Raw genomic sequence first — 15144 nt, forward strand, 5'->3', positions numbered from 1 at the left:
TAATGCATTTATAACATGATTACTTATTTCATGTCTATTTATATATACAAAACTTGTGACAGCTCGATGCCAGGGCAACAAAGTAATTACATCTTATCTTATGGCAGTTTCATATCAGGACTGGAGCCCTGTCAAGTTCCATCAGGTATTATATATTTTTATTATATTTTAAGACAAGAAATAAAGACCTTGCCTATTGTTTTCACTTGTGTAAAAGTTGCTAAAAAATGTGAGGAGCACTCACTCAATTCTTAAAAAAAAAAAAAAATTTAAATTAAAAAAAACACTTTGAATGTACAGAAAAGTATCATCAAGATACATAAAAAAGAAAATGTGCCTCATTTATTGTTAATAGACCATTAATTTGCTAAATATACTATGAAATATTTACATACATACATAAATGGGTCTACAATAACCCTTAACCTTAAAGATAATCACATGTTCCTTGATCCATCCCTGTTAGCATTCACTCAACTAAATTAATGTAGAAAATAACAACCTTTTATACAATCACACTATCTAGTCCTTTCAGACCATCCAAATTAGGTAGCCAACTAAATAGTCAATAGCCTTCCTTAGCAATAAATAATATCTGAAAAATGCCACAATTCTTACATAACATTCCTTAGAAACAACAACCTTGTACCTAGTAGTAATAATTAAATTAACTATATTTTCGAGAACTCGACTGACCCACTTTGCATTGAGCTTTTATACAACTTCAATTCTATTTAGATTTGCCATTGCAGTTTCAATGTGATAAATTTATTTGAAGTCAACTTCGAGAGCTCTTCTAGAAGAAAAGCAATTGGCTAAGAGATATTTTGGCATGGGTCATTGTAACTTAACTTGGCCATTTGCACTCAGTTTACTGTTTACTGCAATAACGCTGTTAGTTGTACTCGGTTGTCCGCTTGACATTTACACATTGACTAAGCAAAATGATAACGTTTTTATGTAGGATTTTTGAGCAAACAAAGAGTTGTATCTCATTGTACGTTTGTTTCCTATGAAACGGATAATAAATATTAAAATGTAAAACTGATCAAATTTCAAATATTAATGACGATAATTATCAGATAACTTCAGCCTCTAAAGCTTTTAGTAGTGACTTTAGTCGCCTACAATATTACTATGCTCAGTTTCGTACAAAAACTAAATTACAAAATCCCCTTATGCAATACAGTTTGCTACGTTAGAACAGTTATGTACCAGTGATTAATAACTCATGAATCAAATAAGATGATCTGATGTTGCACAAACAAAGCTGCCAGCGTGTTCGAAAATGGTCAAAATATGAACTATATCCTAGGAGAAGACATTAAGCCGGTGAGAAGATATGTATTATTGAAGCATCAGAGAATGCAGGTTGCGGTTGAGGATGGTGTCCTTGACAGAGTTGAACACAACTTCGATGTTGTGCGTGTCGATGGCGGTGGTGAAGTGGTGGTAGAGGGTGTTCTTGGGTTCCCGCCTCACGTTGGCGAACATATCCAGCACAAAGGCCTGCACCTGAGCCAGTGAGTGGGGGTCCCCTTTGAACTCGGGATAATACCAGCGGATGTCTGTCTCCGGATTTGCCACCTTCTTCTCCAGGAGGTCAGATTTGTTCAAAAATAATATTATTGATATTCCTTGGAAATTTACATGATTCACTATGGTGTCAAATATGTTTTTGGCTTCTAGAAGTCGATTGGTTACTCTGAAACATAAAATAATTAACTTAAATTAGAAGAATATATAACACTATCAACCTAATATTATACACATTTGACATTCACAGTGTAATGCTACGCATACTTAACGGTCATGGAATGTATGACACTTCATAATCATGAGATAATGTAATGCACACAAGGATTCCGGCCCTTATTTGGAGTAAAAAAATGTAAATGAAATGTCTCCAGTGACAATTTTGTTGCTTTTTTTCAGTACAAACAAAAATCTTTTGTATGTAGTCTCTGGTCTACTCAGTAAAGTAACTGCCCTACCTCCTATCCCCACCTGAACTGTCCAATAACTACCGATTTCTTTAGGCGATAAAAAAAAGTGTCACCGGAGACCAAAATGCCTTCTACATTTTTTACTCCATATAAGCTCATTGCTGGTTAAAGTAAGTCAGGTCCGCCTCTTAACCCCTGTATAATGCTATGCCCACTGTATAATATGATTGTGATATATTATGCTATGCACATTGTATAGTGTTATCATGATATATTATGCTATGCCCACTGTATAGTGTGATCATGATATATTATTCTATACCCATTGTATGATGTGATCATGATATATTATGCTATGCCCGCTGTATAGTGTGATCATGATATATTATGCTATGCCCACTGTATAATGGGTCAATCCGCACCAAATCATCCAGAAAATTTTGGATTTGTCACCCACCATCTCAGATTTTGATGAAACTTTAAATTTTTAATCCTTCCATATAGATAAGAAAATATACCAAATTTTACCTTCCTACCTCAACTCGTTTTTTTTTTATGGGCAGTTGAAGTTTGGGCAAAATAAGCGTTTTTACATATTCCGAGCACTCCGGAAGAGCTTGTACCTTCAATGAAAAAAAATTGTATCTTTGTCATTTATAGTGCAAATGCAATGAAAATTTTCAATATTATCAAGAAAACTATGCTGATTGCAGAAAAAAATAAATAAACCCTTTACATTTATCTACTTGACTTTAAAAAATTACCAAAAGTAATTTTTTAAGTAATTTTTGGGACGGAAAAGGTACTTTACAAAAAAGCAATATCTCGGGAAGGTACAGTGTTAATGAAGTAATTTTTTTTTTATTCATATCTACAAATAGCATAGAATCACATACAAAAATAAAATTCATGGCATTTTACTTGCTTCAATAAATAAAATCCATTTTAAACTTTTTTCAAACTTTTTGTAATTTTTTTTTTATTCTTATCTACAATAAACATAGTACAACCTAAAAAAATAAAACTCCTGGTATTTTGTGTGCTTCACAGTGTAGAAACGTTTTTAAAATGAGAAATCTTAATCATACAGAATTGTTCCAAGTTTTTTAAAATCTAGATACTGTATTTGCAAATAAAAAAAGTCAAACTTATTCGGTCCTTTACAACATGCTGGTAATGCATGCATCTTTTTTGTTCATAAACATTTTTGGTTATGCTAACTTTATCTTTTTTCCCTGGCATAACACGAGAAAATTCATCGTTTTGGTAGAAATTTTTAACCAAAGTAACTGTTCCTTGGTCTAATGGTTTTCCTTTTTTTGGATCAGGTAAAGCAATGATACCATTTTCATTTAGTAGCTCTCGTGCTTTACGAACTGAGTATTCACCAACACTGAATTCTTCAGCAACCTTTTTTCTACTCCACGAAGTTGGAGCGAGAGTTAGAAGCTGAATTCTCTCACGGCGTGTAACTTGTGTTTCCAATTTTTTTTTAACCAACTCAACAAGCCTGTCCATGTCATTAGCTTTTTCTTGAATACATCTTGGTATTTTTGCATCACATTTTACTGGGGAAAATTCTTTTTCTAAAACTTTACTTACTTTTTTCTTTAAGGTTGAACAAGCAGAATCTAACTTCCGTTTAGCGTAACTAGACTTACTGTGGGATGGTATTGCATGTAGTTTAAATGGAGATTCTCCAATGTCAGTTAAAGAAGTGTTGATTTCTTGTAAAAAAATTTCTTTGTTTAAAACATTTTCAACTTCACTTATGTCTTCTTGAAAAGTGTTAAGCTCTTCAATTTCATTGTTAAGGTTTTGGCTCTTACTAATTTTTGCTATGCATGCATTACAAATTTTTTGTCCAGGGATTGCTTTATTAGTTACTTTTAGAATGGTATTAATGTTCTCTGAAAATTCCAAGGATACTGTTCTTAAAGTTTTTGTAATTTTCCTTTTGTGGCTTTGGAACGGGTCAAAACAAGCTTTTTGAAATGTTTCATATTTATTTAAGTTAAATATTCTGTGGTGCTCACAAATGTTGAAAACCAAGTCTGTAGATACAAAACTTCTTTGTTGAATAAGCTTTTTTTCAAATTCACTTAACAAATCCACACTCGTTAATTTCTCTGACTTAGTATAACTTTTTTTGTGACATTCAGTACCATTATGTTGTCCCACACTACATTTGACTAAACTTGTTTCGATTAGAGACATTTTAACAACGTACACCATAACATGAAACAACTACTGTATTTATATAGATCAGTGCTCCGCAACCGGTGTGCCGCGGCACACTGGTGTGCCGTGAGCCGGACACAGGTGTGCCGCGGGCAAATTCAATGTATTTGACATTTTAAAATATTTCATTATGTATTTAATACACAATGAGAAAATATTTTTCATAATATTGTCTATTTTTCATTGTTTGCAGATACTGTTAAAAGACGTATTCACAATATATTAGAAACACTGATTAGAAAACTGTTATTGGCTGCACTTCAGATCAACGAAACAACCGATATTAAAAAAAAGCACAGTTGACAGCTATTGTACTTTTCATTGACGAGTTGATTAGTTTGACTTTATTAAAGAACATTATTTATTTTGTAAGGAGGTTCCAGAGCGAACTACCAGTGAAGAATTTTTTCAAGTAACCGATGATTTCTTCAAAATATATAATATTAAATGGAGCAATTGTATTGCTGTTTGCACGGATGGCGCTGCGGCAATGACGGGTAGTAAAAAGGGTTTTGTCTCTTGTGTAAAACAAAAAAAAAATCCAAAGTTACAATTTACACACTGCTGCATACATCGAGAAGCATTGATGGTCAAAAATTTACCGGAGGAACTTTTAAACACGATGAATGAATGCATTAAAATTGTAAACATAATTAAATCAAGAGCCCTAAACTCGCGAATCTTCTGGAATAATGTGCAGAAATGTATCCCGAGGCAAAGTTTTGGCTAGATTGTTTGAGCTTCGTCACGAGGTGTGTGAGTTTCTTTTAACTCAAAATATTCCCAAACTATATCAGCACCTCGATGATAATTACTGGATAGCCAAACTTGCATACGTGGCTGATATATTCGAGCATTTGAATGAACTTAATAACGAACTTTGGCAGAAAGAGTTGCAAAAAGGATGTTTGGAAATGTACCAAAGGATCAATCATAGTACAATTGAAAACAAACAATCAACTGTGGATCTGGCCCAACAACATTGTATGCTTCAGCAGAAATTTGGTCAATATTTTTATTCCATTAATACGGAACAATACTATTGGATTCGAAAACCTTTTGCAACCAATGCAATAAATTCTACGGAAGCACTCTGCCTCTGCAAATTCGAGTGGAATTTACAGATTTAAATAATGACATGACATTAATACTTCACTTCTCCGAAGATCAATTAGATGTTTTCTGGATTTACGTTAAAAAGAATATCCTCACATTTCCGTGAAAGCATTCTTAACACTACTTCCATTTTCAACGACATATTTATGTGAGCAAAGTTTTTCAACGCTTGTATTAATTAAAAATGATAGGCGGTCATGCTTAAAAGGTCTTGACCAAGAACTTCGGGTGGGGCTGTCAAAAATCGAGCCGAATATAAAACTTGTGTTCATTGAAACAAGCGCAGGATAATTTAACAATTAATCGCTCATTATTTTATTATTATTTTTTAATAATTATTAAGATTGCATAAAAATAAATATGTTATATTTATATGTATGTATGTATACTTTTCAAATAAAAAACAAGAAATTATTGTAAAATTTGTGTATCAATTAAATATCTATATATTTTAGCTTTTGGTGTGCCGCGGAATTCTAGGAAGAAATTTGGTGTGTCGTAGGTGAGAAAAGGTTGCGGAGCACTGATATAGATGATCACTGCTTTGAAGCTGACTCAGAACTAAGCATGTCAGAGGAAACAAAGCATGCAGTATCCTGCAAACTTAGTGATGAGGCAGATAGTAATTTTCATGTTCTGTCTTGTTCTTGTTGCAGATACATCATTTCCATGTAGTGACTTGTCTCTAGGACTGTTTCTTTGATATTAGTCCATTCATTCAACCTATATTACTAGCTATATACCTAAACTATAACTTGCCCAATTACAAACTAAAAATAGATATAAAAAAAATCACAAAAAGTTTGAAAAAAGTTTAAAATGGATTTTATTTATTTTTGTATCTAGATTTAAAAAAACCTAGAACAATTCTGTATGATAAAGATTTCTTATTTTAAAAACGTTTCTACACTGTGAAGCACACAAAATACCAGGAGTTTTATTTTTTTAGGTTGTACTATGTTTATTGTAGATAAGAATAAAAAAAAATTACAAAAAGTTTGAAAAAAGTTTAAAATGGATTTTATTTATTGAAGCAAGTAAAATGCCATGAATTTTATTTTTGTATGTGATTCTACGCTATTTGTATATATGAATAAAAAAAAAATTACTTCATTAACACTGTACCTTCCCGAGATATTGCTTTTTTGTAAAGTACCTTTTCCGTCCCAAAAATTACTTAAAAAATTACTTTTGGTAATTTTTTAAAGTCAAGTAGATAAATGTAAAGAGTTTATTTATTTTTTTCTGCAATCAGCATAGTTTTCTTGATAATATTGAAAATTTTCATTGCATTTGCACTATAAATGACAAAGATACAATTTTTTTTCATTGAAGGTACAAGCTCTTCCGGAGTGCTCGGAATATGTAAAAACGCTTATTTTGCCCAAACTTCAACACCCATAAAAAAAAACGAGTTGAGGTAGGAAGGTAAAATTTGGTATATTTTCTTATCTATATGGAAGGATTAAAAATTTAAAGTTTCATCAAAATCTGAGATGGTGGGTGACATGGCCTGGATGATTTGGTGCGGATTGACCCTAATATGATTGTGATATATTATGCTATGCACATTGTATAGTGTTATCATGATATATTATGCTATGCCCACTGTATAGTGTGATCATGATATATTATTCTATACCCATTGTATGGTGTGATCATGATATATTATGCTGTGCCCGCTGTATAGTGTGATCATGATATATTATGCTATGCCCACTGTATAGTGTGATCATGATATATTATGCTATGCCCGCTGTATAGTGTGATCATGATATATTATGCTATGCCCACTGTATAGTGTGATCATGATATATTATGCTATGCACACTTCATGGTTATGGTATATTATGATATGACCACCGTATACAGACAAACTCGCTTAAGAAGTTCCCACTTAAGAAGTTTTGCCGCTTAAGAAGTTTTGTTTTCAGTCCCTTGAAAATTCCATACAAAAAACTGCAAAAAATATGATTTTTTCCCAGGTAAGAAGTTTTGCAGCTAAAACCACTTCCCACATAAGAAGTTTTTTAAGTTCGACGGTAAATCTACCATCAACTGAAATATACCTCAAAATGTCCAAAGTCATAAAAGCCGTATGTCATCATTTAGGTATTCGGCATTGCAATTGGTCATTTAGGAATTCTTATTTTACTGCTGGTTTGTTGTTAATTTATTTACTGGACATTTCTTACTATAAAGGAATTAAAATATAAAAAAATTTAGGGCATGTAATTAAGGACGCAAATTTCGGAGAGCCGCAAGTGCATTCAAGTCCTGTCACTTTACGTGCGAAATCGAGATGTATAGGCAGTTATTTTTGGGGCATTTTCGATAGGAAAGAGAATACAAACACGCCATATAACATATGAACATCGTAAATTGTTTTTTTTTTTCGTTTCTGATATTTACCAGCATTATGTTGTTGTAGCCGGAAAAAATAAAATATGTTTAATTAATCTTACTTGTGGATATTATAATTAACTTAATTTTTTTTAAATACCAAATTAGGATCCCAGTTAAGAAGTTTTTTTTGTCCAGTTCCTTGGAAAACTTCTTAAGAGAGTTTCACTGTAGTGTGATCATGATATATATGCAGAGATGTGCAAAATGGGTACCCAAAACCATTTGAAATGCAAAATGGAAATGGGTCAAAACTTTTCCATTTGAAAATGCAAAATGGTTTTTAGAAAAGCATTTCAAATGCAAAATGCAAAATGCAAAATACCTATTTTCAAAATGCATTGAAAATGCAAAATGGTTTCTTATTCAAACAATTAAAATTATTATAGAATTTTTGAACAATTTTGTCATTTAATAATGGACATCAATGTAGAACAAATATATAATGATGGTAAATCATGATGTTAAATCCAAAAACACCACGACTACAGATTATGAAACCACAAAAAATTTGCGCGGGACTAATGTTGTCAACGTAAAAACATAGAAACTGCTATCTAACATTTAATATTACAGCGACATGGCCCCATGTTCAGTATTTGAATCAGTATTTTTTGTAATGGTATCACTCAATTGCCAGGGCTCCTACCAGGGAGCAACTTGACAAATGGAAATTATCTCTCGTAGCGAGGTTGAGGACCGACTGATATTTGGGGTTTATGAAAAAAAGGTGAGTGGAGATAGTAGGAAGAATGTTGCAAAAAAGCATTTAAAATGGAAAATGCATTGAGAAAAGCATTTAAAATGCAAAATGGTTTTTAGAAAAGCATTTAAAATGCAAAATGGAAAATACCCATTTTGCATTTCCATTTGAAATGGATTTATTTGAAATAAAGCACATCTCTGTATATATGTCATGATATTTAAATACCTTTTGACTCTGGGGGTTGGGGTTTGAATTCCCAAGAAAAACATAAATTGCAGGCAACATGATATATTATGCTATGCACACTTCATGGTCGTGGTATAAAATGCTATGCACGCTTCATGGTCATTATATAATGCTGTGTACACTTCACAATCTGGGTGTAATGCTATCCACACTTAACTTTCACGGTTTCATTCTATTCATTGAAATGACTTTCGACTCTAGGGGTTGTGGTTTGAATTCCCAAGAAAAACATAAATTGCTATGCAAAATTCATTTCGTTGGTGTTTTGTGCTAGCCATGTTAAAAAAAAGGATGCACAGCTGTCTTAAAGGACATGGATTAAAAAAATGCAAGACTCAAAGTTTGAAAATGGAGAAGGAGGGAGAGTTGTATTTGCATGGATTTTCAAGCCCATATGGGAACAATGATCTCAGAAGAAGAATATGGACCTTAACGAGGAAGTCCCAGTTAAATGAACAAGTCTATTCAGGGAATTACAATCTACAAGGAGACAGCAAATTAACATATAAGAAATACTACTATTTAGATTAGAACATCAAATATAACTTGAAGAAAAACCATTAAAAAATATATTATGTTTGATATCTACACAAAAGTTTACTTTAAAAATTCCATGCATGTGTTTTATTACACTTTTATCACAAATTATGTGAATGGAAAAAAAACCTTCTTTATATATAAATTAGAGCTCATTACATACACAAACATTAGTGGAACAAACAAGTGTGACAAATCATTAGTGACATCAGAAAATAAAGTGTACTTTACCAAGATAACATTATGTTTAGTTAAGCATATTTTACACTTGAAATAATTCATGCTAAAATCCTTGAAAATTGCATAAGCAAGAAATAAAAATAGTATCAGAATGTTTATTATAATAATAAATATGAACTATGAACATTTAGATATACAGGCAGTCAGAAAATACAGGGTTTTTTTAATAAGAGGTGTTATTTTGATATTCAATCATAAAAAAAACAATGGTTTCGTTGCTTGTGTGGCACGTAGCGCCGTCTTGTTGAAAATAAACGTTGTCCAGATCAATACCATCCAATTCCGGCCATAAAAAATCATTAATTATCTCTCGATAGCGCAATCCATTCACCGTAACTGTTGCTCCAGCCTCATTTTCGAAAAAGTAAGGTCCAATGACTCCGACGGACCATAAACCGCACCAAACAGTCACACGTTGAGGATAGAGAGGCTTTTCAACAATAACTCTTGGGTTTTCCAAGCCACAGATGCGACAATTTTGCTTGTTGACGAAGCCACTGAGGTGGAAATGGTCCTCATCACTCAAGATGATTTGCATTTGATTCACTCAAGTGAATTTTAATAATTTCAATGCGTTGTTGAAGCGTGTATCTTCCATTTTGATTAATGACGTAGTTTCTACTTGTCAAATGTCATAAAATGACAGCTTCAAAAGTAACATCTACCGAAATAGCGGGCTATTTAAAATAACACCTTTTATTAGAAAACCCTGTACATATGCAGTCTTGAATATGATTGAATGCTTTGATAGTGAATATGGTGTAGCAATTATCATAATGGAAAGAAATATGTTTATTCTGTGTTTTAAAAGGTACACAGATAACTTTGAAAATAATCTTCTCGTTGAATTAGATTAATAAATTATTGAAGAGAAATGTAATGTCCAAAATAAGTAACAAATTCACACTAAATATTTCAATCTTCCCAGAAAGGTGGACGTAATAAGCTAAGAGATGATTTAAGCTCATCACAGCAGGTTCAGAACAGACATGGAAAAACCTAGGACATCAAATGCCCGGATTGCTGGCAATAAAAATATCAAATAGGTCAACCCAAGGCACAACACAACGCAATACCCCAAAAAGCTCAAAAAAGAAATAATGTTGTAAGCCGAGAATAGTTGCATTGACCTAGATTAGATAAATAATAACTAAGAACACACCACACACTTGTCTGCATTTTGAATATTTTATTTGATAACTCTAATAATTTTTTTATATAATATAGTTGTTACTCACCTATCTTCTGATAAAACTTGGTCAAATTCAGATGAAGAAACCAGAAATAAAATTGAAGTAACAGAATTAAAGCACAGCGTCCACTTCTCCCGCTGGGTCCTCTGCCCGCCCACGTCCACAAACACAAAAGGTACACTGTTAATGTGGATGATGAACTCCGAGATGCCCTTAGTGGCCTTGCGACAGTGCAATATATCTTGGTTGGTAGGAATGTAATCAGGCCGGGCGATTCTCTCTATCTCCTCAAAGAAGTAGCTCACCGAATCGCTCTGAAACACATCAAAAATTATAAAATGAAACATTGATGTGTATTAGGAAAGAGACATAAGATGGTAGACATAAGTTCTACCACGAGCAATATTTCCAATGTCCTCTGTTCATATGGTGCACAAGGGTCCACAATACCCGATATTCGTAAAAACCTAGGTAAATTTCCTAAACCATACAAAATGTTCCCAAAAAACCACAATCCATACAGTACACCTCAGGACCCCAGGACCTCAGTCCCATCATTCACAATGTTCCCAAAAAACTCAGTCAGCACGATTTATTGAGATTCCACAATTCACACATTCCCAAAAAGCGCATTCCGAACAGTACACCGAGGTCCCATCATACACGACATTACCAAAAACCTCATTCTGTATGGTGTGCTGAGATCCGATCATACACTAAATTCCCAATAACCTTGGTCTGTATGATAATCAAAGGTTCTTCAGTACACGCTGTTCACGAAAACCCATTATTTTCCAAATCATTTTTATTTTTTTATGTTATGTACCAGATCTATGAGTAATAATTAATTAACAAAATGAAAGCCCTGTTAAATTGGGAGATAAGTGCAACCTGGTATGTTTTCCAAGAAAACAGTGCCATTGTACAGAAAATAGATATACGAGGGGGGTCTGAAAAGTTTCCGACCTCAATGCATAATGGCGGTACTCGTCAATAAAAGCTAGTGAATGTAGCTGTGCATCTTTTGACAGTTACTCACCAAAGTTTCGGCCATTTTTGACACGCAGTTTTTAGTTGACAGTCGTTTAAGTGAGTCGATGTGTGTGTTTTTGTGAAAATGGAAAATATTGAGTATCGAGCTGTTATTAAATTTTTGTTTTTGAAAGGCAATACGCCTACGCAAATCAAAGATGAGTTAGACTCTATATATGGGGACTCTGCACCATCATTTACCACAGTGAAATTTTGGACAGCTGAATTTAAATGTGGTCGTAAGAGCTTGGGAGACGATGAACGTTCGGGATGTCCAAAAACTGCAACTACTGACGATAACATTGCTAAACTTCACCAAATAGTGTTAGACGACAGCCGAATTAAAGTGAGAGAGATAGCAAAGGTTATGAAAATGTCCAAAGAACGTGTCTGTCACATATTCAATCAAGATTTAGAAATGTCAATCAGGGTGCCGCGTTAGCTCACGTTAGACCAAAAACGTGTTCGAATGAACATTTCCAACGCTCTGTTGGCGTAGTTTAGGCGCAATAAATCCAAGTTTTGGCGTCGATTAATTACTGTAAATGAAACTTGGATACACCATTATACGCACGAAACAAAAATAAAGTCAAAACAGTGGACTGCAAAGGGGGAACTGGCTCCAAAAAAGGGAAAGGTTTCTCAACTGGGAAAGTGATGGCGACTTTTTTTTGAGATAGTCATGGAGTTATCTTAATTGATTATCTTAAAAAATCAAAAACGGCCACACTTGCAGAAAAAGAAAATCCTGTTTCACCAAGACAATGTGACGTCTCACACCTCAACGGTTGGTTGCCATGGCAAAAATCCACAAATTACGGTTTGAACTGCTTGAACTGAGTGACTTCTTTTTGTTCCTTTATCTAAAAACTGCGCTCGGAGGACAGAGATTTTCATCAAATGAGGAGGCAATCACCTTTGTGAACAATTATTTTGCAGAGAAAAACGCCGAGTACTATTTGGACGGGTTAGAGAGATGGGAGCATCGCTGGGAGAAGTGTGTAGAGTTACGAGGAGACTATGTAGAAAAATAAATATATAATATAATAAAAAACTTAAGAAACAAATTCTTGTTTCATTGTTAGGTCGGAAACTTTTCAGACCACCCTCGTAAATATAATGCTGTCAATTCTGATTAAATGACCCAAATATATCTGACAATCATAGCATTTAAACAAATATACAAATAACACGCTGAGTTTTGTGACTTTTTGCGACAGTTTGTGCGAGAGCGATCAGTTGTATCAGATGTTAATAATCAATCAAGGAATTGCAGGTAGAGATAACCATCTTATTCTTAACACACTTCGGTCGGGAAAGGTAGTTCTACCCGTTCGGTCGATTGATGCTTAACGCCAGGAAGGGTAGTTCTATTTTTGGTAGTTTTATTTCATGGCAATGGCAGAAAAGACGGAATTATTCAATGTTTTTATATGAAAAAAAAACTATATGTACATAATTATCGAATCGTAATGCAAGTCTTCTTTTTATATATATATATATCTTCATGCCTTTCGTTTACATCAGTATTTCAACAAAACGATAGTATATTATTTAGATAACATATTTTGTTATTGTAATAATTCAATTTAAGGAATGAGGGTTTTTATGACCGTGAAACCCAATTCGAATCTCTATCTCTGTTCTGCCCCATTCAACTTCTATGTGCAAGTGAGCAAGAGATGTGAGGCATATTTAAAGAAAGCAGGAATGGGCAAATACCGATAGGCGGACCGTAATAAACATATTACAAGGTTAATTGAGTTTCATTTCAAATAATATTTGATTTTTGTTTAGTACTTTTATAGTTTGGGTATGCTGAGTTACTACGTAGAAATTTATATTATAATATTTTAATTATTTTCTAAGATATAGCGATTTAAAACAAATTAAAGAAATTCGCGCGGGACCTTTATTTTAAGACAGTGTAGCGCCAGCGCAAAAAATACCCACCAGAAATGTGTTAAGACACATTCGCAGTAGCTCGGTAAAAGGCTGATTACATTATTAAACCTTTAATTATAGATTTATTGTGGTGAGTCATTTCCTGCCCTGGAATTAATCATAATGTAACGTGATGCCATTACAGCATTTGAATCCTCCCACACGATGAGGCATGACCCGGGAACAGTAGTTAAATTACAATGACAGGTCATCTTATTCCTGCGTAAAAGTTGTGAATGCACTACGGCAATTCTGACACTTTTTCCTAGCATTAAAATAATTGTAAATATATTACATTATTATATAGGTCATTTGGCAAATAAAATTTAATACAAATTATCAAACAATGTAGCTAGATCAAGATGAACGATAGCGATTTTTTTATAATAATGAACTATTCTTACTAGGTCAATCAAAATTAATAACATTTTTTGACACTTGTTTGTAAATGTATAATAATAAGTTGCAGGAGAGCCATTTTGTTTTGCAGTTTGTTTTATTGAGTTTCTCTTTGATCTGTCAGATTATTGGTTTGCATTGGGGTTCTTAGAAAAATGTTAAATCAGTGAATAGTGGTTACACCGGAATTGTATCAGTAGCCAATGCAATAGGTCCTGCTACCCTAAGCATAGATTACTTCTAATAATTTGCTAACCAAAACTGAGGGACAGAGAAGAACCTGGATGGTTTCAAGAGTTTTAATTACAAAGAAATACTCACAAGCTGAAATTCCCGTCTCCTTTCATATGCTCGTTTAATAGCCCGATCCTGCCACAGGGACTGAATGTGGGGGGCGTAGTGCACAAATAATCTAGATTCTAAAGAGGCAGTGCTATTGAAGTGTACAGCTTGCTGGCCAATGTCCAGGTTGCGAGGGTTCTCCCAGGGTATCGCCAACTTTTCCCTAGCATCAACTAGAACCTGTATTCCTTTGACGATATTTTGGTAAATGATACATTGATACTCTCTCATCAACTCGGGCTCAAATTTCACTCGATGAATGATTCTCATTTGCTTCAGGAAAGTTGACTTCCCACTTTCGCCTGCACCCAACAACAACAGTTTGACCTGTCTGCGAAAGACTTGTTTGTCCTTCTCAATAATGCGATCTATCTCTTTACTCCTGTAACGTTGCTCAATTTCCTCTGGACTTAGCTTCAGTCGCAGCCAGCAACTTACTGCATCAGAGCAACAGGCACACGACCATAGATCATTGGCCATTTTGAGTGACATACAGTGCGGTAAGCGAACGTGGATGAATATCACAAACGGAAACTTGCAATTTACAGAATGTCCGTATTACTTCTCAAAATTAGAAAAACACCGAACACTTTCTCCACATTAAACATCTTGAAACAGGAGTTAACGATAACTAAAAGGTAACACCCACTCCGTTCCAAAACAAAATTACTTGTCAACCATCGACAATTTGTCATACTTAATTAATGTTGCCAACAAGAGATGCATTAAAAATAAACTCAACCCATTAAAATTTGGGCAAAATCTTGGTCCGTCTGTGTTTACCACTAGATTGATAAAA

The 15144-nt window shown here is 33.7% G+C and overlaps 1 protein-coding gene across 1 annotated transcript; it reads right to left on the bottom strand.

The window, feature by feature from the left end:
• Nucleotides 1–250: 250 nt before the first annotated feature.
• On the bottom strand, nucleotides 251–15006 carry cta (Guanine nucleotide-binding protein subunit alpha cta). The gene is made up of 3 exons (XM_089634466.1): nucleotides 14325–15006; nucleotides 10674–10942; nucleotides 251–1705 (listed from the first exon to the last, which is right to left on the bottom strand). The coding sequence occupies exons 1-3, from the start codon at nucleotides 14835–14837 to the stop codon at nucleotides 1348–1350; spliced, it is 1140 nt and encodes a 379-aa protein (XP_089490592.1). The 5' UTR covers nucleotides 14838–15006; the 3' UTR covers nucleotides 251–1347.
• Between the last annotated feature and the right edge of the window lie 138 nt (nucleotides 15007–15144).

This window comes from Hesperophylax consimilis, chromosome 8, assembly GCF_061612785.1.
Source record: "Hesperophylax consimilis isolate HC1 chromosome 8, BYU_Hcon_1.0, whole genome shotgun sequence".
NCBI lineage: Eukaryota > Metazoa > Arthropoda > Insecta > Trichoptera > Limnephilidae > Hesperophylax > Hesperophylax consimilis.